The 27,410-nt window shown below is 38.6% G+C and overlaps 1 protein-coding gene across 2 annotated transcripts in view; it reads right to left on the bottom strand.

The window, feature by feature from the left end:
* LOC121952903 (uncharacterized) overlaps positions 1–22,573 on the bottom strand; it is a 35,591-nt gene extending 13,018 nt beyond the window's left edge. Inside the window, exons 1-3 of one of the 2 annotated variants that reach the window (XM_088088652.1) lie at positions 22,274–22,573; positions 6,271–6,381; positions 61–2,126 (exon numbers count right to left, since the gene is read on the bottom strand). In XM_088088652.1, the coding sequence (XP_087944778.1) occupies positions 61–2,110 (2,050 nt within the window). In that variant the 5' untranslated portion in view covers positions 2,111–2,126; positions 6,271–6,381; positions 22,274–22,573. The remainder of the gene's footprint in view (positions 1–60; positions 2,127–6,270; positions 6,382–22,273) is intronic. The other variant, XM_042499775.2, reaches the window with a different exon arrangement.
* Positions 22,574–27,410: the final 4,837 nt, after the last annotated feature.

Here is a 27,410-nt window from a genome sequence, read left to right as displayed (position 1 = left end):
TGCATAGATATTATACATATTTTACGACTTGCACTCAGGTGAGTCGTAAGATATTCTTACTTCTGCTGTTTTCCTCGTCCTGCTCTCTGTTCAGGGAGTTGAGGGCCAGGTGAAGTGACTGAGCCGACGGCAGGGAATGTCCTCCTCCGTCCCTGTCTCTCTGCCAGGGTTTGGGTTTGATGAGCGTGGTGGGGGCGGACGGCGGAGGCGAAAAGGACACAGGGGATGGCGGGGATGCAGAGCGGGGAGAGGGGGAATGTAGATATGCTGCGTCTCCGTCTTGCTCTGTTCCATCTTCAGCTTTGTTAAGGAGCCTCTTGAGCGAGTTCTGGCCTTCGTCGTACCCGGATCCCGATCTGCGGCTCATAAAATCCAGGGCAGCCATTTTCCCTTGCTGAAGACGCCGTCTGCCTGCGCGATCTGTTAGTTGAGAGTGTGCATATTCCTGGAGGTTTTGACAGTCCAGGAGGGCGAGGCCTGTTCCATTACTGCCGTTCTGGGCTGCACACGTCTTCCCGACTCTGACTCCGATCCCGGCACAGTGATTCTTTTGGGCTTTCGAATGGGTCATCTTCTTGGCCAGCTCTTCAGGCCAGATGGTACGCACGCTGTAGTCATCGTCATCAGCTTGAAACATACCCATTGGATGAGCTCCTCCGACACTTCTTCCAGGCGGTTTGCCTCTGCGAGGGTTAAATGTCACCACTATGGGGTCGCTGCTGCAGTAGCTGCAGGTGGAGCTGCCTGTCTGAGAGGCTTTGGGGTTGCAGCCCGTGACGCAGCTTTGAATCGCCCGCAGAGGCGCGGAGGAGGACAGCGGGGTACAGGGCAGGCATCCCCCGACTAGCTTTTTGCGAAGGATTGCAGGACTCTCGAAGTTTCCTGCCTCGCCAGAGCAGGAGGCACAGCGGAGAGGTTTGAACAGGCTTGCTCGGCAGTCGGACACAGTGCTGTTAGACGAGGACGTGTTGGAGGTGGAGGCGGTGGAGAGACACCCGCCCAGATTTCTCAGGCCCATGTCTTTGCCTCCTCTCTTCACTGCTCCGACATTGTGAACGCAGGAGAACGAGGTGGACGTGCTTCCTCCACCTCCTTGGCAGCTCGCAGCGTGCCCCTTACAACCTCTGCATCTCACCAACCTCCAACAGCCGCAGCTGAACGGGTGGGTGCAGTCGATGGTACAGGTGTGATCGGGGCTGGGGAAGCCTCCGGCATGGGAGGAGCAGGGGGACAAGGGTAGACCATGAAGAATGTGAGGGCGGAGGTCCCTGGTGCGGGGCTGGTTGAGCTGCTGAAACGAGGCTGGGACATGGGTGGGTTGGGAGGGCGGGGATGACGGATAGTTGGAGTTTAGGATGGCGGCATGGGGCACTGGGACGGAGTTTTGGTGGTAGGGCAGATTGTGACTATTATGGCTTTGATGGACCGTTCCCAGTTTGGAATTCTTCTTGTGACCTAAAGAGGGAAACTCCTGGTCGCTTCTGTCGAGAAAACAAGAGTTTTCCTTTTCGCTCCTGAAGCGATGCTGCTGCGCCTGAGCCGGCACGAATTGTAGGACACCTCCGGGGGAAGATGACAGCTGATTGTAGCGACTTCTTTGTGACTTGTGTTCAGCGCCACTTGGCCTCCCTAGAGTTCCGTTTTTTCTCTCACATTGTCCTTGATCGAACTGTGAAGAGGCGCATTTTGCTCTGCCACCTTTTACACTTCGCCCTAACGAGTTGCTGATTCCTCCTCCCCGTCCTCCTTTGTCCAATGTCAACCTGATATCGATAGTATGTGTGTGGGAGGGAAGCCGTGGGCCGAGAGTTACTGTGCCATTGCTGTGGCAGTGGCTAGGGATGTGTCTGACACCTCCCGGGATGACCGCCTGGTCGCTCTTGAATTTCTGCACACGGGAGGATCTGCGCTTGCATTCCAGAGTCAGAGCTTTACAGGCGGGTGGATAAAAGTGGGACTGCGAGGGGTGGAGATGAGGGGGGTGTCCATTGGAAGAGGCTGATATTTGAGAAGAGTGCTGCGGGATGGCTTGTGGAGAGGCCTCACACAGGGCTAAGTTTTTAGGGCGCTGAATGACCACTATGCGCTCATCAAGAGGGAGGGGAGGCATCTGGGTTTATGCACAGCTGTATGATAAAGAGAGAAAGAAAAAGAGTAGTCAGGACATGACTGTGATTGCACAAACACTCAAAATGTGAGGCACACTTTACATTTCAGCAGCTCATGATGATGCAGAATTAGGCACATTGCCTTATTGATTTTCTGTCGATATAGTAACTTAAAATATTGTGCAATTAAATTTCAGTGGTCCAGTGTGTGGGTTTTAGGGGCGTAGACTGGCAGAATTGGAATATAATATGTTTTCTTTAGTGTATGCTTACCTAAAAATAAGAGTCTTTGTGTTATGTTACCTCAAAATTAGCTTTTTATTTCTATCTCGGGAGCAAGTCCGCGTCAACACCATGTTGCATTGCAATGTTTCTACAGTTTGAAAGTTAGAATAGTTAAAAACAAAAATAGACAAGAAAATGATCCTAAGAAAGTGCGTTTTTTTTTCTTTTTTAATGTAACGTGATTTTAAATATAAAGAATTATAAATATAATTTTCTGGACTATTTTTCTTTTTTTTTTTTTTTTTGGATAATCCCCCCATAGCTAATTTTCAAGTCATTTTCTTGTCACCTTCTATAATTTTTTTTTTGTAATATATTTTACCTAGGATATGATATGATACAATGCGATATGATGCAGTGTGATATGATGCGATACGATATGATATGATATGATACAACTTTATTAAACAATTAACACTTAATTCTAACTGGGCGAAGTTTAGTTGCTATCTGCAATCCTCACCAGTAAATGCCACTAAATCCTACGAATTATTGATGAAATGTAAAGTAAAACCTGACATCAACCACAAGAGTAACAACACATGTTGACAACAACAAAACATTTTTGTTTTGCATGTTTTTGTAAGTCATCTCTGAGGCGTCTTTTGCAAAAAAACACCAAGAACAATTACAAGACCAACAACCAACAATATCAGTTTGACCTTTAACACTTTTCACATATTTCCTTTTACATTTGCTGCAAATGAAAGGACTATAAAGAGAAAACCCACCTGGGTGCATGTTTGATTTAAATGGATAACACTGTCTGCCAAATCCATTTCCACATGCACGTCACAGTCTGCTTATACCAGGGCCACTCGCCAGACATTTAATGCTCTTCTATATTTGTAGGACATCAAAATGTAAACTATTTTTCAGAAATATAAATACCACTGGGGCATAAAATTTTAAATCCAAAGGTGCTAGATTGTGTACCTGTTTGCTGTTAGCAGAAAATAATCCAGGCTAATCCTGCAGCCTCTTAAAAGCTCAGCCACAAAGGGTGCATCAAATGCGCTGCAGCAACGTTTATCCCTCTGATGAGTGCTCATTCTTAACAAGATGCATTCAGTCATATAGAATAAAAAGCAGTGTCAAGGCTGATGGGAAAATAGCTAAATATACTATTTATACAGCCAGGCTGTGCATGTTCACTGAGATTTTAGAACTGCAAGCTCATGTATGTGAATCCTTCTTGTGATATGCAAAGTGCACTACTTAAAATGGACAAATATAGTCTTACATTGTCGTCTTTGCACCAAAAAAAACCCAAAACTCTTAGAATTAGCTAATGGCTCAGTAAGAAATTCCACTTTGACTACTTTTAAACCCTTTGAAACCTGTGCAAATTGGCTTGATTTCTTTCAAAATCATGGGAACAGGCCAAAGAGCAATGAAAGAAGAAATTACCCTAAAAATTAGCATGGCATTAGTAAAGGGAAGGCTATGATAAAATTACTTGAAAATTTGCCTTTAAAAAAGTTTTAAAACAACAAACACAGAAATAAACTCATAAAAAGTGCTTAAAAATGATAATAGTTCTGTAACATAATTTTGAATTGATAATTATATAGTGAATATAGTAAATATAGTCTTTTCATAGCTTTTTTTCTTTTTTCCTAGGACATTTTTTCTCTAGCTATTGAAAAAACAATTTTTTCTAAATTTAATTATTTCTTGCAAACAGTTTTTGCTATGTTGTCATGACCTTTTTCTCATGTTTTTGAAAGAAATCAAATAAATTTGCTTAGGGTTTTAAAACCTTGAACAACATCACTTTTCTTGTGCAGTTTCAGATGCCTTTCACACGTATTTAAACCTTTGACCCAGAGAAAAAAGGCAGTGGGCAACTTGGTAGTGAGTTTCTGCAGATTTTTAAGAAACTAGTAGATGTAGAAAATGATTTTAAAAAACTTAGGGAAAATCTCTTTGTTTAATCATCAGAATTATATATTTGAAATTATGTTACAAAATTATTATTTTAAGCACTTTTTTGGGTAATTTACTTATTTGCTTTTTAAACTTAATTTGTTTGCTGTTTTTTTATTTTCAGTTAATTTTCTGGTACTTTTTATTAATGTCTTTTTGGATCATTTCTTGTTATTGTTGCCTTCCTCACATGTTTTTGAAAGAAATCAAACCAATTTGCTCAGGTTCCAAAGGTTTAAATACTTGTGAAAGGCATCTAAAAGCATGAAAGCAGCACAAGGAAACGTGATGTCGCTCCAGGTTTCATAGGGTTAATGCCGGAGAGCCATGTGATTACCTGAAATGAAACACTTCCTGCTCCAAGCCATCTGGCCTCTTCATCCTGCCTCTGGAATAAACTAAATTAACCGAATCCTTTGGGCCAATTAGAAACGAGCATTTGTCCGGGCCATGGTATAAACAGAAGGTCACCACGCACACACAAAACAGCTCGGCTGGAGAGAAAGCTTTCTCACCATGACACAGCAAAAAGAGATGAACTGAGTGTAGCTTACAAAGTTGCACTTTGTAACAAGACACACATTTTTTTGTAACATTAAAATGCCTTTATGATTAATGTCATTAATAACAGATTGTATTACAGGACTTTAGACTTTTTATATTATTTGGGTACATTCATTATGAGGCTGCCGTCAAACTTTAAGATGAAAAATTATTGTCGTTAAAGTGAAAATCCACCCTCTGATAAACACACTTTTAAATACAATCCATCTGAGATGTTCAGTGCACCCGGGAGTTGTTTGGTTGATGAAGTACTTTAATTTCTTTTTTTGCCACCCCAGCGGCACGGCTGTAGGGGTGACTATACAGGTCAGTTGCAGGAAGGGTACATGCAGATGTTAGCAATGAGCTCAAAGCACAAAGTACAAGTTGAAGGAGAGTGAGAGATTTTATAGTTGAAAAGAGAGGCGATGCTGCAGACAAACGCAAGTGTGCAGTTTGTTTGGCATTCTAGTCTGTTGAGGCTATTTGTATCTCTGCCTCGTGTTTGGATTGTAAGTTGGTACAAACTAATGAGTTAAGAAAGAGGCGCATGCTCTTCGATTGCAACGGGCTGATGCCAAAACCTGAGGCCGTAGACTCTAAATTCAACACATTTTCATCCTAAATTGTTGTAGGGGTCGACAGATTATCGGTCAGGGTGATTATAGAGGTGGATGTATGGCATTTTGCAGATTATCTGCATCAGTGTTTTATTTTAATGATCACCGATAAAATTAATTATTTAAAAAAAGCAAAAAAAAAGTGTCAGCATGGAAGGAACTTTTACTTTGTGTAACCTCAGGGAGCTATTTTTTATTTATTCTTTCTTTCTTTAAATTTTCATTTTATTAAAAAAAAGGAACTTGCTGTATATGATGTTGACCATTTCAGTTTTGATTTAACATTTGATAAAGGCACTTAAATAAAATTTGTGTTGGAGTATGTAATATTCCAAAATATAAATACTGACAAAAAGATTTAAATTGGTGTTTTAAATGCATTGTTTATCAATCTCATTAGTTACTAGTAATCATGTCTATAGCGGCCCCGAAAAACCAATATCCGTCGACCCCTACAACAAACAACAAACCCCTGCAACATACATCACAAAAAGCTGTTTTTTTTTAACCGTGTTCTTGAGGGTGGATTCTCGTTTTAACTATAAACCCTTCAAGCCATATTTATCAAGAATCTCTCAGGGAGAGGACGACCAAAAAGTTAAAAGTGGGACCGGGAGGAACAGATAGTGAGCACAACACCGGCTGACAGGAACAAAGTGGGTAGAGAGAAAATACAGGGGGACAGATTTTACCGTGACACTGTAAACCACAGACTACAGGGGAGGAGGGAACACGTCAAAATAATGTGGGGACGCCTTTAGTCCCAACACAACACAGATACCGACCCATGGAGAAAGCAAACCACGCTCCAGTGTCCCCATGCTCATATCAGCCTGGTGATGGTATCCTCAGCTCTCTCTTTCTCTCTCTCTCTTTTTTTCCTTTTTCAGCCTTGCCTGTGGTGGAGGGGGTGGGGGTTACATTGACCCAGTTTTATCATGGTGGAAGTCACTATCACTCTGATCACTTTTCTCTCGCACACTGTAAACTGCAGGCTGGCTCGTGGCCTTTTCACTCACTCACTCACAGTCGTGGCTTCAGCAGACAGTCGGGCCACACACACGCAGAGAAAGAGAGAAAGATGGGAAATAAAACAAAGTGACACCTCCTGAAATTTCACCGCCACATGTTGACAAGATATTAAATCATGATATTGAAGCGTTAGTCTGGGAACTTGCACCATCTGAGGCTCGTTACAATAAAACTTTCTGCTGGCGGTATTATCACAAACAGTCAAATCTGAAAACAAAAAGACAAGCATTCAAATAATCCGCTTTCTTTCATTTCAACCGTTCAGTGATCCATCTTCGTAATTTATCTAATGCATAGTGGTAAATTTGTTAACCCCCTGAAACCTGGATTGACATCACACCTTTCACAAGTATTTAAACATTTGAATCCATAGCTAATTCTCTCAAAAACATGGATAAAAAGGAATTGAGCAACCTGGCAAGAACTGTACTGCAACTTGCAAGAAATTAGTAGATTTAGAAAATTATTTTTTTAAAAGAAAAAAAAATACATCCAGAGAATTATTTTTATAATTATCATAAATAGATGTGTAAAGTTATTTTACAGAATTATCATAAGAATTATAATATTTTTAAAGCAATTTTTTAGGCAATTTCTCTTTTTTTTATTATTATTGTTATTATTATTTTTTTTAAAGCTTTCCTTAGTTTGTTTTTCTTTGTTTTTTTTTTCTCTAATGTCTTGCTAATTTTTGGGTCATTTCTTTTTAAGTTTCTCATTGCCATTTTTTCCATGTTTTTAAAAGAAATCAAACTTTATTGCCAAGGTGTTTGCAATGTGTGAAGCAGTGCTTCACTATTGGTCCAGTCAGGGGGTCCAGAATTCACCTTGGTCATTAGTTCAAGGACAACACATTAGATAAATTAATTTCACAAAATGTAAATGACATGTTGGCTTAGAACAGAAAAAAATAAAATATGTTGTAAGAATAAACAGAAAATATAACTTATGTGTCAGAAATTCGCTGTATTTTCAAATAAAGTTTTTAATTTTTTTTTACAAATGCATTTGTAGTCCATTCAGAATGGACTGAAGTACTGTTTTTTAGGAGGTAGGCTATACTATGCAGGAATTTTCTACTCGTGGGTGATAAGTTGGGCTCTTCTTTTGGCTCTTGTAGTTGTTTGGGCGAGCGGGGTTGTAAATGCGCGTCAGTGTGGTTTGGCCGTGTAGTTGTCGTTGCTGACCGGAGCTCCTCACCATGATGCCGGCTCTCATACTGCATCATGTTAGTTGTACTATTTGTGTAGTTCAGCACCCTCTTGCGACATTTGCAGACTGTTTTAGTCTCTTCTGTTATCTTCTTACCTTTATTTCTTTCTGACTTAAGGAAGCTCAAATGCCGCCTCACTGGAGGGTGCATCTTCTGTTTCAGTATTGCACGTCATATCATATCATCACCATCACATGTCCATCCTTGAACCTCTAACCGTGCGATGTGGGGACTACCACTTTCGAGACATGAGCAAAGACATTGCTGCATTTCTTTCATGTTTCATCTTTCATCTGGGCACGCCCAAAATCACACATTGTATACCGGCCTTAAATCTTACACACTGCTCCTTTAACTAAAGGATCTGAATACTTCCTCCACTTCTGCCTGCAGCATCTGACACCAACTGCTTGACCCTCACTGCTGTTAGGTACATCATTGTGAACACTTCTCCTTCGTGCCCAGCGCCCATAGCTCTGGCCGTCCAGCTGTCAGTTCGGTTATGTGTGTGGTCGACCGTATAAAGAGAGAAGTGGACCGCCTCCTGTCATTTTGTGCCAAACACAAGCAAAAATGTGCAGATGTGGATTGTCCTCTGACAGAAACGGCCTGCTCATCAGCCTCTGGAAACAAGTGACTCTGATGACTAATTTCCCTGCTGTCCACTATCTCGAGAAGCCCCCGTTTTTTTTTCCTGTTACTGTGATGAAAAGGCAGCAGAGGAAGAGATTCTCTAACTGGAGCAATTTCACAAGCCAGTAATTGAGCTGCACATCCTTACGTTATTGGCATTTTTTTTGCTCTGTCCACTCTACTGCGTGGGTGTTTGCCTGTCAGGTGCCTTTTGATAAAGGAGCCACATAAATCCGGGGCGGAGAGAGGGAGAACGGGGGAAGATCGCCATCAATCTTGCACAGCTAGACAACCATCTGTTTCCAAAAACATCACCCCCCTCAACAGCTTGTCCCCAAAAACACTCCGCCTCTGCAGCTGGAGGCACACTGTGCATCACTAAATCTACACTGTACCTGATTACTGTAGTGCACAGTGATGCTCTCTGTCGTCTGAGCTGCACTCTAAGTCATGCACTGTCCTCCTGTCAATGCACATTAATGAATTTTACTGAACATAATTCCAACTCTCCCTGATTTTATGAGCTATTAAACAATTCAGAGGTGCTAAGCAAGCACATTATGACTATTTATGATATTGCAGGTTTTGCTCAGGTGTTCAGTAAAGAGTTAAATCATCTGGAAAAACATTAGCATGTGCTTACGCCTCTGACTGTAAAGCTGTTATCTTTATTTGGCTGGTGGGGGAGCAGCGAGCCGAGGGAGGGCGCCCTGATCCCCCCGCAGGCGAACAGGAACCGAGTGGCACTCTTCTCATTTTGGGAAATATATCTTTTTATCCGTGTGAGCTTAGCATACGTTAGCCTTTCACTTAAATATTGATACGCGCCTAATCATGCGCAGACATTTGCATTTGCCTCTTTTGCTCCTCGAGCCGCCCTGCGACACTTATTTATTCAGCCAATTGTGAGGCGGTAACTCTTAAAAGAAATTCACACAGCGTCCTCAGAGGCTGCCTCAGCTCTGCTCATAACTTATTCACACTTTACTGTAAACTCTTGAAGTCATATATGCTAACCAGATCAATTATGCAATCTTACACACTGTGATATGAATAATCTGATGTCTCATATTGCTGCAGACATGCACCTGGTGCTCAGCTGTGATTCTTACAAGGGGATGAGCAGCCTCTTAACCCTTTGAAACCTCAGAAAATTGGTTTGATTTAGTGCAAAAACATAGGGAGAGGGAGATGAGCAATTTAGCAAGACATGGCCCAAATATTAGCAAGAAATTAGTAAAAAAAAATACAAGAAAATAACCTGAAAATAAGAAAAAAACAAGAATATGAACCTGAAAATTGGGAAAAGTATATTTTTTCTGTAGTAATTTTTTAAACATATAATTAAACCAATTATTAATCTGTTTTTTTGGAAGTTTCCCCCCTTTTTTTTTTATCCCTCCCACTTTTTAAACACAATTTTCAAGTCATCTTGTTAACTTTTACTATTTTCTTGCAGTTTGTGGGCCATTTGCAAACAAGTTGCAAACCCCAATTTGCTCAGGCTTCAAAGATTTAAACAGCTTTTAAAAGGTGTCTGAACGCAGCACAAGAAAACTGATGTTGATCCAGGTATCAAGGGTTTAAGGGCAACACGGGAGTTTTTCAGCCAGCATCCTATATTTAAACTTTAATAGCAACAATAATTTAAAAAAAATCATATTTTGTTATTTTGTTCCTAGCACCAACCTCTTGTTTTAATACTCTTGACATCAAACTGCAACCTTTTGTAGCTTCCATGTTTTTCCTCTTTACGACATCACAGCACATGAACATAACAAAGTCAGAAGATCGACCACACACAGAAACTTCGACCTTCCAGCATCACACGAATGCAGCATTAGTCTACAATATTACAGTTACACATCACAAATTGTCTGATGGTCTTGGACTTGTGGGACATTAATTTTGGCCATCAGACTGAGCAGAGTTTGCTTTTGTCTCTCTTTTGTGTTTCTGAGCTGTCAGATTGGCTGCAGCCTCAGTTCAGGGATCTGGTAATTGTAGCTATTAACAAGGGGAAAATAATGGAAACAAATAAGTCGGAACACTTTGTTCTGCTTGGCTGTGACTTCCCAGAGAAGCAGATTGAGGCGGCTCAGTTTTTGAAAGACAAACACACACACACACACACACACACACACACACACACACACACACACACACACACACACACACACACACACACACAGCAACAGCAGCACCCAGAATGTAGTGTGTGTTGGCAGGCAGAGCAGGTAGCTCACAGCCTTTTATCGGGCTCCATTAATGTGCTGAAAAAAAAAACCAGCCAACTGGAGGGATTTCACATGAACACAGTTAATTAAACACAGTTTTAATTAACCTCCTAATCGACAGCGCTCGCACCATTTTACAGTTTATTCTCACAGGTGGATCCTGCCACTAACTGCCCTGTGGCAGCAGATAAAAACACACACAGAGACGACAGGATATATGAATTCTCAGCAGTATTTTGCCTTTTCTGTCAACACTTAAATTATGTTAAACTCCCTTCAAAACTAGATTACAGCAACTGACATAACCAGTGGTGGGGAAGGTACTCGAATCTTTACTTAAGTAAAAATATCAATACAGCAATTTCCAAAGTCCTGCATCCAGTTAACCCAATGAAACCTGGATCAGCATCAGTTTTCTTGTGCTTGGTTCAGATCCCTTTCACAAGTATTTAAATCTTTCAACCTCTGGAACCTTTATTTCAGAAAAAGAAAGAAAGAAATGTCCCAAAAATTGCTTGAAATTAGTAGATTTAGATTTAGATTTTTTAAAAAAGCTATAAACTATATTTATAATTATCATAATTATTTATTTAAAATATGACATCCAATTTTTTTTTCTTAAGCACCTTTTTTCAGATTATTTCCTTTCCCTATTTTTTTTAACTTTCCTTTGATTTTTGTTTTTTTAAAGGTTATCTTCTTTGTTTTTTTCTTATCTTATTTTCTTTGTACTTAAAAAAAAAGTAATTTTGTGCATTTTTTTGAGTCATCTCTTCTGAAGTTGCTCATTGCCTTCTCTCCAGGTTTTTGAGAAAAATCATGCCAGTTTTCTCTGGTTTCTAGGGATTAGTTTAAAAAAAAATCATTATAAAAGTACTTTATTTAAATTCCATTTTACTGTATTTTATTTAATGTTATTATAACAGTAATGTATTCAAATTTAATATATATGACTAGCTATTTTAACTTAATAGCAACTGCAGTTTATTCGATAATTTTGTATTTTAGTACTTAACATAAGTTTAAATGACATTTAGAAATATGGAGAAATGTATTGTGTATCATAATATAGCCTTAAAATATTGTTTTGAAGCCCTAGTACGAAGTAATATTCCTCCTCCTGCCTACAGGAGATGCATCTTCCACACACAGACTCAGTTGGTTTGCTGTTGAGCTGCTGATGTGACTGAAAATCAATGAACAGGTTTCTCCAGAGGACACCACCATGTCAACATGTAAAAAAAAGTGTGTTGATGGATTTGTGCTGTCAGCAAACTGACAAGGATTACTGACAGCACATGAGCCAGTATAGGTTTGTTACTGTGTCAGGTGTCCTGGCCTCTGGACTCTGTAACCTCGGCTTCCTTAAGCAGCAAAAGCAGGAGTGCAACTGTATCAAAACCAAAAACATGTAAAATGTATGCCAGCTTGGTAAATTATTAACAAAATGAATAGATTTTGTTGATTATTACAAAACTAGATGGGCTAAATAATGCAAGTACACAAGTCAAAAGAATGCGGTTAAGACCGTAACATGCCGCTCTGATACTTTTGCAAATTATCATCAGTTTTCTTGTAATTTTAAACATTTTTTGACAATATTTTGGGTTTTTTCCTAAAACTACTTATCGCCTTCTTCTTATGTTCTTATAGGAATAAGACCACTTTGTTCAGGTTTCAAAGGGTTATGTAAGAGGTGTACTTAGGATTTTCCTGAAAAACAGTGTAGAGTCTCAAACAGAGTTAATCCCCCACAATTATTATTTATGACCCACTAGAAGTGTGTGGTGGTTTATTTTTCTGCAGGGGCTCCTCCTTCTGCCTGTATTTTTCTCATTTCCTTTTCATGTTGCTGTGTTTGGGATGTTTTTGGGAACACCGCTCAGGTGCACCACCTCTCCCATATAAGAGCAAGAAACACAGACTTTGTGGTGGTTTTGTGTCTCTTTTCTGGCATCTCTTTGTTGTCATATTGCATCTTTTTGTGCTTTTGTGTTTCTTTGAGATCATTTTGAGGTTATTTTTTGAGGTTTTGCCTCTTTTTGTAGTTACTTTTTGTCTCTTACCAGTTCCATTGCATCTTTTTGTGTTTATTTTGTGTGTTTTTGTGTTCAGTAGCTTCTTTCCCACTGCACAAAAACCCACTAACACCTGCCAACATTTTGTATGTAATGAGAAAGATCACAGTTGGGTCAAATGACTCTGCAGTAGTCATGGGTATTTATCTGCTCTGGCTCTGATCGGCAGTGATTTATTACTATGGCACTATTTGTTACATCTGAACTATTCATTATATTTGCAATATTCATCCCATTTGCACAATAATCATTCACCGCACAATAGAAATAATCGCTTACTTCCCATTTATACTTGAAATTGGTGTCTGTTTGTTTTCATATGTGCCTTCTTTAACTGCAGTTTTAATGCTTTTATTTGTACGTACCTAATGTTAATACTTCTTTTATTCTTTCGTTTGTGTACTTGCATATTCACGTCGGTGGTCTGGAAGAAACGGCATTTCAATCCTGTCTATGCCCTGCAAATGTGGCAGAATAGACAATAGTGTTGCCTTTGACTTGCACAAACATCGATCCAAATTTATCTGCACCGAGTTTGAAAAAGAGAATAGAAAAAGAAGTAACCATGGTAACATTTTCATGGACCCCTATGCTGCTTTCTGCTATTTACTAACCTGTTTTACCGCCTGTCTGTGATGTTAAACGCAACACTCTAGTAAAAAAAAAACAACAGAAACTCAGTCTGCTGCAGTTCCGTGTACACAGCTCTGGTCTACTTGCATAGGGAAAGGAGTCTATGGCCTGTTTTATTGTTTTTTTTCCATCATGTTCGGTAATCCATCCATACTCAGGTGAGGCTGGGACTTAATAAAAATGGTAGTGACCAGGTGCCAGTCTATTATCAGCATAAATCCAAGAGAGAGGTGTGAAAATCAAGAGCACAGTGCCAAAAAAAAGCAAACATAATGAGCGAATCCGTGGTTGACTTTTACTGTCATTTTCAATTTACAAACGGTGGCTGACAACTCCTGCATAGCATACCTTAAATAATGAGCTTTAGCTGTGCTGCAGATTTTATTTTTGCCTTTGGGCAAAGACGGGCTGTTTCCCCCCTGCTGATTGAAAACCTGTGTGAGTCACTTTTCTACTTAATAATGTAACCTGACCACCTGATTGATGAAAGGGAAACAAATGGAGGTTGTTGCCTTTGTGTTTTCATGCCGTGGACGTTTTCTTAACCTTCAGGAATGTGCACCATCAGATTTACAGATTTAATGAAGATTATTACTCCATTATTACATGCTATGAGCGGAGTAAAAGAGCCTTGAGCTATGAGCGAATGATGGTCTCATGAAAGAACAGAAACAGTTTAATTGGCCTGCACGGACGCTGATATCAGATAACGAGCTAATTCACAAATCAGCAGAGCAGCAGAAAATGATCAAGCTCATCAGGATTTAAACACTCGAGCACGATTTGGCATCAAGCTCCAACAAGCCAAACAGAAAACAGACTCTCTGATGTTTTGCTAAACACTGAAAATCAATTTGCACCAGCGCTGACGCTTTGTGGGCTGCATTCAGTTTAGTTCCAAATTCACAAATGAGGTTAAAGTCTGCTTCTATTAAATACAAAAGTCTGCACGGCACTGCAGAGAGCCTTGACACCGGTGTCACAGCAGCATGTAGAGTCTCACTTTTAACATCCGCCGGGGTGGAAATGTTAATTGCGGCAGAATAGGTTGTAGAGGGGGAAAGGCGGCAGAGAGAGAAGCGCCTCCTGCCCATCACAAATATGATACGAATGTTAATGACTTCTAAAGCACCCTGCACAGATGGCTGCTCGCCAAACTGAGCGAAAACATAACATTTGAATGAGCTTTTCCACCCCAAACTTTCATAACACGAGCCATTAAATTACCAACAGTGAGAGCGTAATGAGCATGTTAATATGTGAAGGACAAGTGTTTCTGAGTCCAGTAAAATATGAATGTTTGTTTTGATATTATTTTATCACAGGTGTGTGTTTTATTATATTCTTTTTTATTTTAAAAGAAACTTTTGTATTGTTTATTTTTTAGTTATGCAAAATTTGAATTTTACATTTTTTAATGTATTTATTAAATGTGTCTTATAAATATATATGTACATATTAAATATATGATCTCTTTTAATTTAAAACTGCAGCTCTTAAATTAATATGATCCCAAAGGGATCACATTACAAATTAACTCTCATAGTACAAATGTACAATAGTACAAATGATCTGACGCATCCCTTTGAAACCTGACAAAGTGTCATAATTTCTTTAGTAAAACGTTACAAGAAAATTACCTTAAAATAAGCACAAAAAGATTTATAACCTTGAGAAAGTACAAAAAATAAAATAAAAATATTTTGTCTGTAGCATAGTTTTGAATATAGAATTATAATAATTATGAATAAGGTTTTTTGGACATTTTTTCTTTTTGTTTTTTTTCCCATCTCTTGCTTTTCTGTACAGTTCTTGCCAAGTTGCTCACTGCCTTTTCCCCATGCTCTCAAAAGAAGTCAGTCCAATTTTCCAAAGTTTCAGATTTAAATGCTTGTGAAAGTGGTCTGAATGCAGCACAAGAAAAACTGATGTCGATCCAGCTGATGAAGGGGTAAAGAATGTCTCAAAACAAATTTAGGGTGAATTTAATTTTCCGACCAAATTTTAGTAAGACAGAAATAAAAAAGACCAGACTAAGTTAAAGAACAACAGAATAAATCCTGACGGGAAACGTAAGTTATTATGACTCACACTCTAATCAGGCTAAAGTCACACATCTAATGACGTAAGATTTACTGGAGACAAAGGGAAATGACGTGCGGCTTGAATTCCTGCTGCATGCGATGACCTGATTGTGACTCAGATCCTTAAACCAGAGTGTGTTTTCCCAACGATGGCATGATAACGGTACAGTAATGACACAGACAGGGACGAGCCTTGTGTTGAACAGTAAGCATTCTTAAATTTGACCAGGGTCGACAGCACTTTTCTTGTGCTGCTTTTAGACGCCTTTCACACGCATTTAAATCTTTGAATTCTGAGTAAATATGTGTGATTTCTTTGAAAAACACGAAAAAAGGGCAATTAGCAACTTGATAATGTTCCACAAATTGCAAGGAATTAGTAGATTTTTTTTTAAAGCTGGGGAAAACGTATTTATAATTATCACAATTACATATTTAAAATTCTGTTTTGAAATCATTGTATTTGTTGTGCACTTTTTCCAGGTCTTATTTGCCTTTTTTTAATACATTCTTTTGTTTTGTTTTGCTAATTTCCAGGTAATTTTCATTCATAATTTAATTTTCATTCATTCATAATTTATTGTCATTTGGGGGGATCATTTCTTCTTTCATTGCTATTAAAGGCAATAAACACCTTGGTAATGTTCCAGAAATTGCAAAAATTGCAGCTTTCCCTGTTTTTTCTTTATTAGAACAAAAGGAGAAAAAAGCTACGGAAAATATATATATTCATAATTATCACAATTACATATTTTAAATTATGTTACAGAATCATTATTATTTTTAAGCAACCTTCCAAGTCTTGTTTGACTTGTTTTTATAACTTTATTTTACATTTTTTGTTTTAATAATTTTCTGTTTTTGTTCTTGCACTTACTTCTTGATATTTTGGAGGTTATTTCTTTTTTAATAGCTCATTGTCTGCTTCCGTATTTTTGAAAGAAATCAAGCCAATTTGCTCGGATTTCAGAGGGTTAATCCTAAACGAACACTGCTAATCTGTGTTAGCATATTGCTGATTTTTTCCTCACTGTAATCTGATTTGTTTCACTGTGTCATCAGAGGTCACACCACTACAGGCGAGTGAGGGGAAGTCAAAATAATCACATCACCTAATCTCCACAGTCAGCCGACAGAAAGTGATGGAAGCAACTGCACAAACTGGCCAATCAGGGGGCAGCGTTGATAGGGAACATTGAGCCATTTCTCCTTTCCTTCCACTATTCCGTCAAAATGATTTCACACGGAGACTGACACCTGACTGTTAGGACATAATCCCATCATATCCAAGGCTAAGCAATTTTCTTTTATTTCATTATTTTATAGGAGATAAAGTGGTTGCACTTTGGCTGCAGAGCTGTATTTTTTTCATGGTGGCCCAGATTTCCTGCCCCAATTTACACAAATCAAATATTTGCATCAAGAAGCAAAGCAATGCTAATGCAGACAGCCCCTCCAACAGCACAATGATTTAAAAAGGAGAGCCTGCACATCGTCATGGCACATTGTAATGTTAAAAAAAATAAGACCTCCATAAACCAAAAAATCCTAAAATAGAATACTAAGAATAGAAAGTGACAAAAGCAGCTTGGAGAAAGGTTTTGCAGTTGGTTGGGATTTGAGCTCTCTGTCACATAAAGATAAGAAGAGGATATGTGCTCTGAATATATTTTAAAATCTTCGGAGAATTATCTCTTTTAAAAAAAAAAAAAAAAAAAAAGCACAGTCATGGTTACGATGAATTTTTTTTATCTGCTGACATTTCCCAGATCTGAGCACCACCAAAATGTGATGTGATGCTCGCGCCAAAACAGTTCTGTCGAACCAAATGTCCTCGAAAAACTGCAGTTTTCTGACATGACGGATCTTTGCAAACAAACAGTCAAAGAGACAGACGGGCATGAAAAACAGATTAATTGGAGGAGACAACAACCGAACAAACGCAGTCTAATATTACACACTGAAAGCTGCTGTGCGCTCTGTGGCAGGAATTGATCGATGTTTTGTTTCAGAGTGTATTTTGATCCGAACCAGGGAAGGAATAGTGTTTGTAAGAATCCACAATGTTCACAGGGAAGACATGCCTTTGTTTTCTTGAAAAATCACCAAAAATAAATACATTTTAAAAAAAGAAAGGAAGAAAATGGCCAAAAAAGAAGACATGCCTCTGTTTTCTTCAAAAAATGGCAGTAAGATAAATGAAAAATACAGACATTTAAAGTTGTATACCCCTCAAAAACACAAGTTTCCCAGTGCTTACATTACCTGACATGCCTCCCCCTTTTTGCACCACCCCTCTCCTCTCATAAATAACGAACAGTCCCTAAGTTATATTTAAATATTCAGTTCTAACTCTGCTCTGAATTCATTATTCTTTTAAATAATATATATTTTTAAAAAGCTGTCATATAGTCATTAAAAAGAACCAATAAGGACTATCAATGGTCATTTTGGAGAATGTATGGTCTTGAAAACTGTCCTCAAAGTCATAGAAAAGTCATAGAAATGTATTGGTAAAATGTGTATGAGTCCTGATTCCAGGAACTTGTAATATCGAACAAGCGCAGGTCCCCAAACCATATTGTCTCCTGCAGGCATTTCCTTTCCCCTCAGAAAAATAACAACAAAAAACGATCTGAAACTTTCCTATTTGACAGAAGGTTGCTCAGCTTGAACAAAAAAAAATCAACAATAGAAACATCTGTTAGCTGCAGTGTGGGAACAACAGTCTGTTTCAGTTCCCCCTCTGGAATTTATGCCAGACCGTCTTTATATCCTTGAAGAAAACCTCCAAGAAAGAATGAGTGTGCATGAAAACAACACAAGACACCCTGAGGCTGTCGAAGCCGGCCTGCAGCATCATTATTTAGAGGAAGGAAGGCTTAAAGGAATACCTCACTCACAATGTGACCGCTTGTGTATAAATTACTCACCCCGTGGTACCTTGAATTCACGAAGGAAACATTGTTTTCCTTGCATGCCTCAACGGTGAAAAAATAATCCAAAAACATAGAAAATATTTGAAGAAATGAGGTAAAAAGGGTCCGTGTTTAACTACAGCAAAACTATGTCAAAACATCCTTTTACAGCTCTTATTATCAGTTGTAGGCTAACTTTCCAAACACATGTATTTTTGCACTAAAACCTGGCAGGTGTTTTTAAAAACATCATGTTTTTATGCATTTTGCAGGGTTACCCAGTCATAAAAATTCTGGAAAAGTCATATTTTCCAAGCATGGAAATGTCATGTAATAAGTAAAAATCTTCAGTTTTGGAAAAGTTATGAAATTCATCAAAAGCATTGATAGTATCAGAAAAGTCTTGGATTTTTTTTTGTGTATAATGAAATTGTTACAGTAATCTTCTGTAGATAACCTTCCAAGTAGTGTAAAAAAATGGCAAATTTTCTGTAGCCATTGACTCTACGTTGCTACAGTATGCGTTGACATGTGATGTTTTGTTCATCATCACGAACATTTCCTCATTTCTTCACCGCTTTCCATCTCTCCCTTCATGTGGCAGCTGCCTTTTTATGTTTGAATACAGTTTGAATCTGATATGTTTAAAAAAACACAGGCGAGTTTAGCAAGTTAAAAAAAAATCATTATTGTCCCTTGAAAGGTAGGGATGTGCAATAAAATCAGTACGTCATTGGTATATAACAGATACCGTCTTTATGATGAAATATCAGTCTTGGCCTGAAATGAACATTTCTTCTGATATGAACTGCAGACAAGATGATGCTTTAATTATGCGACTCTGATTAGTTGAAAAAGGTTAAATTTGCCCCAGTTTTGGGAACTGTCAGGATTGTCTTGGGCCACGTTTGAATGGCCGTACTAAAAATTTAAAGTCTTTCCTTTGTGTTTAAAAAACATCTACGTTCATATGCTAAAATTTTGAAATCGATCCCTGTGTACAATGATCCACAAAACAGCCAAATACGCTGTAATATGCATGTCTGACCAGTTACTGATGGTGTAACTTGGAAATTTGAAGTGCAACCGTGATGCCACCGTTCTTGCTGGATCTGCAAATTGTCAGGTTAATTGGCGGCAGAAAGGGTTGGAGTTCTCAAAAGATTATACTCTGGAACCCACTTAAAAAGTTTGTGTTTTCAGGCCCCCAAAACGCTGTTGTCCTGTGAACGAAAGCTCAAAACACAACAAAAGTTGAGCATTTCATGCAAGAACAGTAAACAGCCCTTTAGATAGGAAGCGAAAACTGGACCCCTGCATGAAAGTCCGGGGTCTGTTGGACCACCTCCAGCCCTGTAGGGACCTTTGTGCTCCTGGTATTACGTGATTACTAGCAGCGTTTCAACCTGATGCCGTCCAACGGCTTATCATAGGGACGCAACAGGTTCTGTCTGGCCGCGTTCTCAAAGGACGCTGCCTGTACGCGCATCATGTCATGGCAAGTGCCGTCCAGTCGTCTGGCTGCGTATAACAACACCCACACATTGTGCTGCGTATAATGTGGATGGGAAAAATGGCTTTTAGTGTCTGTATCTTACGCCGCAAGCACTGCAAAAGTGGCTGTATTTGACGACTTTGGAATGAGAACCGTATACACAAGTTATGTGAGCGATTGTAAACTAGTGTTTTTGTATAGTCTTGCTGTTGTCACATGTGGACCCCTATGACCTCAATCCATAATGAATTGTAAATGTGAGATTAATTTTAAGGCTAGATTTTATACATTTCTGTACTTAAGCACCTCAGAAGTTAACTTCTCTTGCGCTGTCCACAAATAATTTGTCCACTTTCTATAACTCATTATTATTCAGTCACCAAAGACTATCCCAGCATGCATTAGAATAGGCCAACAGTTCATGGTAAACAAACACAATCACATCTGTTAGCAGGTTAGAGTCTCTAGTCTGTAGGGATTAAATTAAGAGAAAAGACTACAGCTGATAAAATAATTTGATTGCAAATATTCAGAAACTATTTGAACCCTTTAGAACTTTAGCAAATAAGCTTAAATTCCTAAGAAATCAAAGAAATTAATCAAAAATTTGCAACAAATTAGTATGAAGTTATAAAGCAATTACCTGAAAATTGGCAAAGAAAAAAGTAAAACATAAAGTAAAACAACAAAAACATACGAGGACATGATCCCAAAAAAGTGCCAAAATTAAAAACAAATATGATATATTCTGTAACATATTTTAAATATATTTTTCTGATCATCATAAATAGAGTTTCTGGACATTGTTACTTATCTTATTTTATTTTTTATAATTTTGCAATATCTCTCTTGTTTTTGTTTTTGGGATTGTTTTTTTTTTTACTAATTGTTTGCTAATTTTTGGGTCATTTTTTTCTTTCATTTCATATTGCCTTCTTCCTATGTTTTTTTTTTAAATAAATCAAGCCAATTGGCTCAGGTTTCAAAGGATTAACACAAGCTCAAGAAACTTTCACATTTTGTTCTACAAAAAAAATATGTCAGCAAATACCCCACTATGAACTTTGAAGCTTTTATGTCTTATAAAGGCAGCTGCTAATAAGTGGCTAAGTGAGTTCCAGGTCAGCCTACAAAAAAAGTCATCCCCGGGGCACTCTATTAAAACACAGAAATGGCTGCCTATAATTTTATATGGAGGTCTGATGAAAGCATTCGAGTCAACTCCAGTTTCTATAGGCCAGAAAATCTAAACTAAACGCAGCTTCAGACTATGAGCCGCAGTTTGTGTGAGTTGGCTGATCAATTTCCACTACACTACAATTGACTCGGTGACATTATTGAGCCATATTATCATAAAAAATGTTCTTAATGCAGGTTAAAATTGCTTTGAATGTGTCCCCACGCTGCTTGGTCTGAAACACAAGTCTACCTGCAAATGCACTGCAGTGATTCCTCTCTCTGTGTGTGTGTGTGTGTGTGTGTGTGTGTGTGTGTGTGTGTGTGTGTGTGTTGCTTGTAAAGTTAGTGCCTCAAGCTGCTTGTCTAACACTAACCAGAGTCCCAACATAGTTAATGCTTGCTTTCTCCCCTCTTTTTCTTAGAAGATAATTTTTGTAAGCTATAAACACAAATAGGCTGTAGTTTAATCTAAATTGTCAGCATATACATATGTGTCTGTCGGCTCCTTCCTGTCTGCACATTCTCTTTTGTGTCTGCCGGATTTATGCTCAGCATTGTCCAGGACTATGAAATATATGTCAATAAATCACCTACTGATGCTATTTAAAAAATTACAGGCGCACGTGCTGCATATCTCCGCTGCTCTGGCTCTCATCAGCTCTTTGCTGCATCTCATCAGCACCACTGCAAGCACAAATAACCCAGCTATTAATATTTACATTCCTCCTCTGCATTGTTGTTTATAGGGCTGTTCTGCAGAGCGGTAATGGAAAATCTATTAGTTCCCGTCTGTCTGCGCGGTCGCTAGATGGCGCAGCGCCTAATTTCTTTGTATTTTTTTAATCGCTGCACATTCTTTGAACCCTTTTGATGACAAATAAAGCTGATGTGGGCGACGCACAGGGCCCGAGCCAGCAGGCCTGCTCAAGTGTGTAGAATTTGTTGTCCTGGCTCTTTCACATGGCTGCAGTTATTTATCCATAAATAACGCACGCTTTTTATAGCAAACAATAATTGCTGCACTCTTTTTGCAGCGGTGGATAGCATGAGGATGCATTGCAATGGTTTAATTAGTAGATTAAAATCCACGGGACGCATGCAGACATTAAGGAGGCGCTTTTTCCTGTGCTGTAAGCTAAAGCTGACCAACACGTAGTGCTGTGACAGCCGCTGCACTGAGCTCAGCCTGCTGCTGCTGCTGCTGATAATGATGGTGGGGGCTCACAGGCTGCAGGCCGACCAGACCCACCGCCGCGATAAGTAGCCAAAAAAGAAACATCACTTACATCAAGCGTGGCAGTCCCGTGGTGTTTTCATCATTTATGCGCAGCGGAATGAGAAATCTTCATGTCTGTTGTGGCCCGAGTAGCGCGACCCGCCGCGTTGGTATGATCCAGATGTGTAACACCTTCCCTGCCTGCTTTCATTGATTTAAAAAAAAGAAATAAAAATACTAAAAAAATAATTTTAAAAAAATAGTTGGAACAGAAGATGCACAGCTCTGCCGGAGTTGAGATAAACAGATAAATAAATAAATGTGATGAGGAGTGCTTGGCTAACTCAGCTGGCGTCACGTCTGAGCGTGTGTCACTCTGAGCTGCGATGCGTGTGTGAGGAGACACTGACGGGGGAGGTGGGCTCTATTGTCTCCACTGTGGATGACATCATCCCAGACCAATGGCGAAACACACGAGATGAAAGGCTCAGGGGCGAGCACGCAGCACGTGCGGGCTGGTGGAGGGAAGGAAGGGGGGGGTTGAACTGACAGCCCGCAAAATAAATACATAAATGTCGAAATAAATACGTAAAATACGCTAAAGTTCAAGTTCTTTATCATATGCACAACAATTACAGACAAGCAGTGGTTTGCTCCAGCAATGCTTATTAAATATAATATATAAAAAAAAAGAAAAGCATACAATTTACAAACAAAATAAGAATCTAAACATAAAATAGTGCAACTATTATTTATATATTTTAGTACATAGTAGTATAAGGATTTTAGTTCTGTGTCTATATACAGATGTGTAAACAACTGTAAAGACAAAAACAAAAACACCCCCCCCCCAAAAAAAACAGCAGTTTAAACTACTTACACTTTATTGCATATAACATGCAAAGCAAAGTAAAATAACAGTAACTGCAAATAAATCTGAATGTAACCAATAATATACTAAATGTAAATAATTAGTGCAAATACTGTATGTTTATATTCAGAGATGTAAACAGTTTTAAAAACCACAGCAAAACCACAAACAGTGCAAGTTAAAATAAAAGATAAACAGCTGTTTAAAAAAACAAACATGCATGTTGAATTTGATTTCCATGAAAAGTATTCAGGAATATGTGCACACACTTCAGACAAAGCTGTCTTATCCCTAACAGTAAAATACACATTTCTCACTTCACAAGAAGAGGAGATGATTGACACGGATGTCATGCTGACCAGAAAATGATTTTCTCATTGTGTGAAATCATAAAGTCAAATGGAGCCGACAGTTCCAGACTAATTTTAGCAGTTATAGCAGCTACAATGAGTTTTTAACCGGTTATGAAACAGTCCCAATTTAATACTGACGTCTCTATTTGACCTACAAAAGCAAACAAGAACATCTTTGTGAACATTGGCTATTTTTTTGTGTGCTTTCTACATAGTTATTATTAATGCATGTCCCTGAGTCCATTTCTGCACCAAATCACACAAAATTATTTGTTAAATTAGGAGGCAAAGAGAGTTTTCTTCAGAGAATATTATTTCTGACATTATGTTTTGTGGTTATGACTGATGCTGGGGCAGTATCAGTCAAGAGAAAAAAGAAAATAATTGACCAAATACAAAAAATACCCAGCAAGCATAAAGGAGTAAAGATAAAGGAAAAGGGGAAAATAACACAAGTCAGCTAGGTGCATGAACAGCACTTTGTTTTACAGCCAACATATAACATTTATTAATCTCACATAGCCACAGATAGATTCATTACTTCATTGCTGTGCATCCTGCAAAACATCAGCGTTTTGAAAAAGAAATGTATTGTAAAAAGTTCCATCTTTCTTTCTCTCACTTCAAAAACAAATGCTAGTTGGCTACATCAAGATCTTTACAACATCAGGTGCTCATGGGAAATGCAGTCTTCTATCAGGGTAATACTATTGCGCTTGTCCACAGGGGCTGCCAAAATCTGCACAAAATGGAAAGTCCTTGTAGTTCCTATAATGGAATTTTAGCTGTCACTGAGGCCAAAAAAATTACAGATAGCAAGCAGAGTTATTTATGACATATCTGGATTATTCATTCAGCCCGAGGTTTGCTTTGTGGTTTTCACTATCTTGTTGGGTTTTTTTAACTGACGACTGATGCCTGCTGGTACGGAGAGTTATTTCCTTTCATGGAGGCTCAAAACATACCTGCTGGTTCCCTGTTGGTTGTAGTCTTTGCAGTTCCTATGCAACTTTTTGGGTTGAGAAACAAACAGCGAGAGGAGACGCAGCAGTCGTCTTCTTTAACACTAAATCTTTGACATTGGTTCAATGCGTCTGGTCTGTTTTGACCCTTTGAAACTTGGATCAGTATCAGTTTTCTTGTACTGTGTTCAGATATCTTTTACAAGCTATTTAATCCTTGAAGTCTAAAAAAATTGATCTGATTTCTTTCAGAAACTTGAGTGAAAAGGCAATGAGCAACTTGGCAAAACATGTCTCGCAAATTGCAAGGAATCAGTAAAAGATGACATGAAAATGACCAGAAAATAATTTTAAAAAGAAGAAAATCTAGAAATATTATGTATTATAAATATATAAATATATTATATAAATATTATAGGGAAAAAATAAAAACTATATTTAGGGTCCGAGCGCTGAATGGTGCGAGGACCCTCTTGGAATGCAAGGAATTATTTTTTTTATTCGGGCAACTCCTACACAGTTAATCCGATCCAGATGAAATTCTGTCTGTATGATCTAAAGACCTTCACGATTGAAAGTTATCAAAAGTCTGCGCAAAACTTTTACCGTTTGTCTGTGGCTTAGCATTGTATGCCGATGTTTTGCTGTAGAGGGGGAAATTATTATAACTTTACTGTACATGCTCAAAAGTTGAAAGATAAAAACTAGCTCCACAGCCTGTTGAACATCACTTTGATATCAAACATTCTCCGCAATTCGAACAAAATACTGGAAAAAAAAGAAATAAATTACAGTCTAATGTGTGAATGCACGACCCGTCGATGTTGATGAAGCAGGTCTTGTAGATGTCGAGACAATCTTCATGTCACTCTTATTTAATTTTTTTATTTCCACTTTTTTTTCAGTGTTAACTTTTTGTCACCGTTTTGTCATGGGCGTTGGGGGCTGGGAGGGTGTTTATTTTCAATATCAAAATTTGCTGTCACTGTTCTAGCTCCACAGGAATGAGGAAAAAATGTTTTAAAATGTGTGAAAGGAATAAATGTGACTGTAGTGTGATTTTTTCCTGTAAATAATACCTTTGTCTGTCCTCTCTATGTGTGTCCCTCAGGTCAGGAGCGTATCGGCATCGATTGCAAATACGAGCATGAGGGGAAGGTCCAGTTTGTGATTGACGTGGTGTACGCCATGGCCCACGCAGAGGGACCTGTGTCCCAAAAACTCTGGCATCTGCCCCGAGATGGACCTGACAGGAGGGTAGAAACTGCTCTAGTACATCGGCAGCATCAGCATCAACGGTAAGTGGACGGACGCTTCTCTACTCCTGCAGTACCTCACCCGGCACGGGGGCCATGCTTTGTGAAGCTGATCATTGCTTTAGCATGTTTTTGAAATAAATAAAACCGTTTTGCTCAAGTTTTAAAGGGTTAACATGGGGGTCTATGGGGACCACCCTGTGTTGGAGCCAACATCGAGTGGCCAGTTCGATGAACTGCAGTTTTAAGCACTTCTGCACTGGCTTCATTTTTCTCGGCTGTTACTGCGTGATTTCGCAATATTTGACATCGCTCCCTCCTCTGGCCTTTCTGCTCTTATCTCTCAGAGGTGGCAGAGGTTTGATCTCTTCTTTGCCCATTCAGGGACTGCACCTGGGTTTATTTTTTCACAAATATGTGGCCTGCGTCATCTCTTGTGGCCTTCAAAGACCTTTTGTGGGTTTAAAGGCTCTATAAAAGACTCCCAGATGCTGCTTTGGTTTGACAAAGACATCATCAACTGTTGCCAAACAGCAATCTGGCACAAACAGTATGCCAACCAGCTGGCACTTTGGCGGCCTATGCTACATGCAGCCATGGAAAAAATCCCCGCTGAGGGTCTCTCAAGCTGCAGACCTCTGCATAGACACCCTTGATCACCCAAGTTTACTCAGGATTAGAGGAAGTACAGCTGAGTAGTGGCCAGTCTCCCTCATTTTTAGCTACATTAAAACTGTGCGTTTCTACCTCTGACACACAGCCTCTACATGGAGAATCACAGCTTTACCATCTTTATCGCCAAAAATACTACTTCCTCATGCAGCAACATCCCCTTAAATTTCTTAAATTATTTTCTGGGAAAGAGAATTAGTCTGTCATGAAAATGTATTTTAAAATATCAATACAGTATATAAACAAACATAAGAGAAGTGAACTCCAGATGCACTAAATGTTCTTAATCATGCAAAACTCAATGCTGAATCCCGTTTGTCACCATTAGCACAGGTAACATCCCCCTAAACACTATAAAAGGGCAGGTGTTGTGCCGTGTGCAAAGACGCATGTTTTAGTAAGCCATAAAACATGACATGAAAAAAATCATGCTAAAGTATGTAAACAAAAAAGATATAAATAAGTAACAGTAGTATATACATAGTTTGTATTAAAAAAATACATAAAAAATCATGGTGTAATATTTAAAAACGTTTTTAAAGTACATAAACATGACCCCAAAACCTCATACTGTAGCATGTCATTGAAAATGTAATAAAAAAGTCATGGTCTAGTATGTTAAAAAATGCAATCAAAATTAGATTAAAAGACAGCACGGTATTATAAAACTAATACTCATTACTATTACTAAATACTAATTTACAATAAAATGTATGTATTGTCATAAAACGTCATATTTTAGTCTGTCATTAAAAAAAAAATCACTACATTATGTCATTGGCCTTTCGTTCCCGCGACAGTGGCCCTTTAGGGGCCTGAAACTACTACCAGACATTATAATAACTCTAAAACATTATCTAAATTTTATGATATGATATTACTTCCTCAAATGTGAAATTTATTTTCCCTTGCACCTTGGCAACAATTTGTAGCCTGTAAAAAAAAAACAAAGGTTTTTTTTGGTATATTGCTTGAGAGTGCTGTCGACCACTCGTTAAATTGTCTCTTACCTAAGAGAAAAGCAAAAATAAGAAATCATAGGTGAATCCCAAAAATCAATGGGTACTAAAAAAAAAATAAATTTTTCAGCTCA

This window comes from Plectropomus leopardus, chromosome 15 (assembly GCF_026936395.1).
Source record: "Plectropomus leopardus strain MGB_pleo_1.0 chromosome 15, ASM2693639v1, whole genome shotgun sequence".
NCBI classification, from domain to species: domain Eukaryota; kingdom Metazoa; phylum Chordata; class Actinopteri; order Perciformes; family Serranidae; genus Plectropomus; species Plectropomus leopardus.
This window is presented reverse-complemented; position numbering and strand designations above follow the sequence as displayed.